General features: G+C 45.5%; 1 protein-coding gene across 1 annotated transcript in view; it reads right to left on the bottom strand.

The window, feature by feature from the left end:
• Positions 1–4,820, bottom strand: part of MEIS2 (Meis homeobox 2) — a 179,907-nt gene extending 175,087 nt beyond the window's left edge. The window contains exon 1 of the mRNA XM_019474882.1: positions 4,705–4,820. Coding sequence (XP_019330427.1) covers positions 4,705–4,820 — 116 coding nt within the window. The remainder of the gene's footprint in view (positions 1–4,704) is intronic.
• Between the last annotated feature and the right edge of the window lie 401 nt (positions 4,821–5,221).

The following is a 5,221-nucleotide window of genomic DNA, read 5'->3' as shown; positions in this document are numbered from 1 at the left end:
GAGAGAGGGAGGGAGGGAGGGAGGCAGGCAGGGGAGGGAGGGAGGGAGGGAGGCAGGGGAGGGAGGGGAGGAAAGACAGGGAGAGTGCGTGTGTGCGAGAGGGGGGAGAGGCAGGGGAAAACTGCAGAGAGCGAGAAGAAAAGTGCGATAGAAGCCCAGCCCCGGGTTGGTTTGCGCTAGGTTATTTTAGCAACAAAATACCTTCCGATTAACCGCGATGTTAGCGTCTGATTTATGCGCTGAATTATTTATTTAAATCGCCGGCTATCGCTGTTGCCGCGAACGGTGTGCGAGTCCGGGGGCACGGAGAGCTACAGTGTGCAGGGGGGCCGCGCAAAGTTGATCTTCCCCGGGAAGCGAGCCTGCTCCGGCCGAGTACTCGCGCCTCCGCCAGCATGTTACGTTGCAAGTGTGGTTTCTTTCCTCTGACAATTCATTGTGCTTTTCTAAAAATTAATTTTCCAGGGCATGAAGAGAACGCCTCATTCAAACCGTGTTTGGCACCGCTCTTCATTAAGTGATCGCTGCGATCAAGCACGCTGTGGATGTCTTGGGGGGAGAGGCGGGGGGGAAGCGGGGGAAATCCCTTTTAGTTTCGTGATTAGGCTGCCAGGCTTTGAAAAGGGCGTAAAAACAAAGTCATGCTCAGCCTTTTGTAGGAGAGATCCAGATGTTATGTAGATTTTTTGTTTGCATGTTCATTTCGAGCGGATCCGGCGGTGAGCGCTGTATTTACGTGTGTATGTTGCTGGACTTTGCCGTATATCGACGTTGCGCTTGTGGAATGTATGCTGAAGTATTAGCTCGGTAATGCCTTCTAATGGTAGTGCTAATTACAGTGGGGTTATTTAGCAAATTAAGTGAGATGATGCACCCCCCACCCTTGAGCACCGAATGAACTTTTCCAAACACGCACGCACTCGCCTCTCACACAACGCACGCACTCTCTCTCTCTCTCTCTCTCTCTCACACACGCACTCACACGCACACATACACACGGGCACACGCGCGCGCGCGCACACGCACACGTTAATTTTGGTGTGTTTCTTTCGCCCAATCGCTTTGCTGGAGCTAAACCGTGCCTTACCTCAGAGCAGTCAATTACCAAAGCTACCCGGGATCATCAATCATGGGGGATGCTTGAAGTTTAGGGGAGGAGCGATGGTCAAACTATCGATTGCTGCAGTTTTGTCCTCCCCAACCCCCCACCCTCGTTCACGGTCCCCTGCACATAAAATCTAAAACAGACTATCCCGTTAATAGTGGGATTTATCAATGATTATGTACCCGGTTGTGAATGTGGCCTCATACATAGATGGCTTTTAAAAATACACGGCAGAAAAATATTATTTATTCGGTTAGGTTTTGGTTTGGTTTGTTTTGCTTGTCGTGATGATGACGATGATTTTAAGATTTTTCTTTTTTTTAAACTTTAAGAAAATGACTCAAGGGGTAGTTATAGATATTTGGCCTGATTTTAATAGGCGTAGGGAATGAGCTCCAGAGGTCAATAAACCCCTCCAAAATGATGAATGATTGAGTACCTGTGATGATGATAGTGATTACCGGAGCAATTAAACAGTTTGATTAAATGAGCCATCATAACAATGATGTCTGCGGGAAATCAGCCCTCACATATAAAGAAAGATAGTGTGGAGGGCTGACAAACGCCAGTGGGCATTCCTGCGTGTTCCGATAGCGCCGAGCCCTGCAGAGCAGGGCTGTATTTACAAGTATGGGGGGAATATGGAGAAAAGTCCCTCTCCTACTTTTAGCCAGAGTTGCACCCTGCTTAAAACCCGCCAGAAGCCGGAGAGCAGACCCGGGTTTTTTTTTCCTAGAGGATCTCCTCCAAGATTAAAGCTAGTCCTAAGAGCAACCGAATTGCTGTGACTGACTTTCACGGGACTGTAAAGAGAGGTGAGTAAAAAAGCCCTTAGTATGTAGATCTCTTTCAAGCAGTGGTTAAGTCGATTCATTTCGCAGGGAAAAAGCCAGTCTTCTTGTGCAGTATTTTATACTCTGTCGTATAAATCGGTAACGTAATTCAAGATATTCATGGTAATGAATGCTTGGCTAATCCTTTGGGTGCGCGGAGACCTACAGAGCAGTAGGTTATGCAAATCCTTTCCTACTTTTACAGCTGTAGTTTTCTAACAGATTTTTTAAAAAGATCTAGTCATCGGTGAATGCGATTTGGTGTGTGTCGTCGTCGTCCCCCCCCCGCGCCCCAAAGATGCCAGATTTCTAAACTTGCGTGGACTCATTTGATTGTGATACAGCCCATACAGCCAGCTTAGAGGACGTGGTTTAAATATTTGTAGCTTCCAGACTTGTTTTTTAACCGAGGCAGTGCAAGCCCGGAGCCTTGCTTCTTGAGATATACAAGCGTGTCTCATTTCAAATAGTTTCGGTATCACCAAAGAAGAGGTCTTTACTTGTAATGTGGCCGTGCAAAAGTAACCTAGCTCCATTGAAGGCTCCATGTATTTGTTCAGACCTCAGGCTGTGGGAGAAGTTCATCAGTTTTCTTCTCAAAAAGAAGTTTTTAGATGACTTGGCTCCCATAGAAGAAAGCGCTTCATTGCTTGGGATATAATTTTAGACCTGATTTTTTTTTCATAATTCTGTTTTCCACAGAAGTCCCTGTAGATCTCGGTACTCTTGACTAAGAAATTGTTAGAAAGCAATCTAAAATCAAAGCTGCAAAAAAACAGCCAAAGATTTTTGCAGTGTTCAATGCTGCTCCTTTCACTTGTTCCCCCCCCCCTTTTTTTTTTCTTTTTCCCCTCCTAAACTAATTAACCCCCTGTGTTGGCTCGCCCTGCTGTGCATGTGTGTAATCTGGGACAGGGACCAACTTTTAAAAATTATTTTAACTTGATAGAAAGTGAAATTTCATATGGTAAATGAAGGGCTTTCATGTTCCTCCTGTGTCTTTTTTTCCCCGTGAAAAGAGTTGAAGCCTTTTTCCTCTTCACTATCCCAGTGGATTAAAGCACACAGAGAACATGGTTTATAAAGCGCTACAGTTTAGCCATTAAAAAGGAATCTCAATTTAGCGCCCTTAAGTGAAAGTACTCAGCTATTAACAAAGATGCTGCTGGGAACTTGGAGGAAAATGGGATACGTGCGTGCAGGGGGTGGGGGCTTCCACATTCTTAGGTCATTTTTTTATTTACTTCCTTCCCCCCCCCCCCCCCCAGCCTGGTGACATATTTCTTTTAAAACACAGTAATTTGGGAAAATTAAATTGGCTAATTTCCATTTCTCGTGCATCACTTTCACAGCGAAGGCTGTTTCCAGGAAAAGTGTGAGAGATGAGTCGGTGGGGTGTGTGTGTGTGTGTTTGGGCTTTTCTTCTTTGGCTTTTTTTTTTTTGCCCCTTTTTTTTTTTTTTTTTTTTTTTTTTATTGGCTTCGGCTCAAAAGTCCAAAGAGAAATGAGGTGTCCGGTATGGAAGTGCATCTCAGTCAACAGCCAGCTCCTTTTGCCGAGGCTGGAAATGGTTTTAACAGGCGGTAAAATTTCATCTTGTGGTGTCAAATTGGGGTCAGTTTGGGGTTAGCGCTCTCAGTGTCCGAGCAGGAGCTGTCCAGCTGTGTGGGGATTCATTAAGGGCAAAAGATCCGTTTCAAGAAAAACAATACAAAGACAATCAGAGGGCTAAAGATCCTCTTCAAATCGCATTTTACAAGTGCACCAGAACAAATATGGACGCTGAAACCTATTCCCTTCAAACTCCCAAATCGGCTTCTTAGCCCTTGGAGGGAGTGAGAGAGAAAATCCTTTAAAACTTAAGAAGAGTCTGTTTTCAATCAGCCTTTCCGAAGTGTGGCATCTTAGTCCTTTGCTGGCTTTGAGACATGCCTCTCTCGCTCGCTCGCTCCCTCTCTCGCTCTCTTTTTCCCCAGCCTTGCAAAAGCGGATGGCACAACAGGTAATATTTCAGATTTCAAGAATATATCCCACCGGGGATCTTAAACCAGTGTTTTGTACGCGCCTGTGCGCCTAGCGCAAGATTTAATGCAAATAGAAAGTTTTTTGGGGGAAACAAGCCACCATGCTTGCACGAAATCCTACTGGACCCCTTCGGAAATTTTCTGCACTCCTTGTAAGCGATGCTCCGGTCTGACGGGTAATTTAGGCTAGATTTACTTTACGGTTCCTAGCATTTGTAGAAAGCACCTATTGCTAACCTGGTTTATTAAATTCGCGTGGTTTAAATCCTCTTAGTGTCCCTACATCTGTTAGAACAATTGACGCCTTGCTACGGGGACAAATAACTTGAACCTTAATCTTGTTTGTAACTTTATTCAGTGTTTGTTTATTTGTGCGCTGAGTTTAAGTATTTTCGGATGATGCCATTGTGTTCGGAAACACATAGGCTACATTTGCAGGGAAAACTCCTCGTGGACGGGCTAAGGGTATCGTGGAACAGGATGAAAAATTTTGCATATTTGAACTGGCATTTTATCTTGAACTATCGTTCTAGGAAATATGTCATATTTAATGAAGAAAGCCATCTGCCCGTTAAAACGTGGCTGCGGGATTACATCACCATGACCCCGTAGTAAAATCCACGGGAATTTTTCTTTTTGTTTTGCTCGCAAGGCGAAGTGTGGGGTGTAAATAGTACCTTTTCCTTTTTATAATCGGGATTATGGCACAGTTCAAACTCCTACCCCCAAAATCGCTCTTTACCACACTTTCCTTTGCCTTTGCGGTTGGTTCTTACTACTTGAGTCGCTTTTTATTCCTCTCAGCCCACTTTGATTCGCCTCCGACTTCCCGCAGCTGCAGGACTTTCGAGGTCCCATCTCGGCTGCCCCTGTGAGATCATGCACATTTTAGCTTCTGCAGATCGCTGGGTTCATTTAGCTCCTCACCCTGGTCCCCCCGCCTGCCGACAGCGTACTTCGCTCTTCGGCAGTCTATTATTTTTCGAAAATGTTTCCAGTCCAGAAAGTCAATGGTAGCCCATCGCGGTGAACTTTTCTTGACCTCGGCTGCGGTATGACTGAGATCTTTGGGAGCTGGATTAGGAGGAGGTTCATTTACTTACCTGTTAACTTCCCTTTTAACTCTCTTTCTTCCACCCCTCCCCCCCTTTTTCAAAGAAGAAGGAAAAAAAAAAAAACCCAGCAACCCACAACAAACCCTCCACGAAGCAAGAACGACCCGGGGCCTTTCTCCCTCCCGAGCCCCCTTTACCCGCCCC

The sequence above is a fragment of the Aptenodytes forsteri genome, unplaced genomic scaffold, assembly GCF_000699145.1.
Source record: "Aptenodytes forsteri isolate BGI_AS27 unplaced genomic scaffold, ASM69914v1 Scaffold108, whole genome shotgun sequence".
NCBI classification, from domain to species: domain Eukaryota; kingdom Metazoa; phylum Chordata; class Aves; order Sphenisciformes; family Spheniscidae; genus Aptenodytes; species Aptenodytes forsteri.
This window is presented reverse-complemented; position numbering and strand designations above follow the sequence as displayed.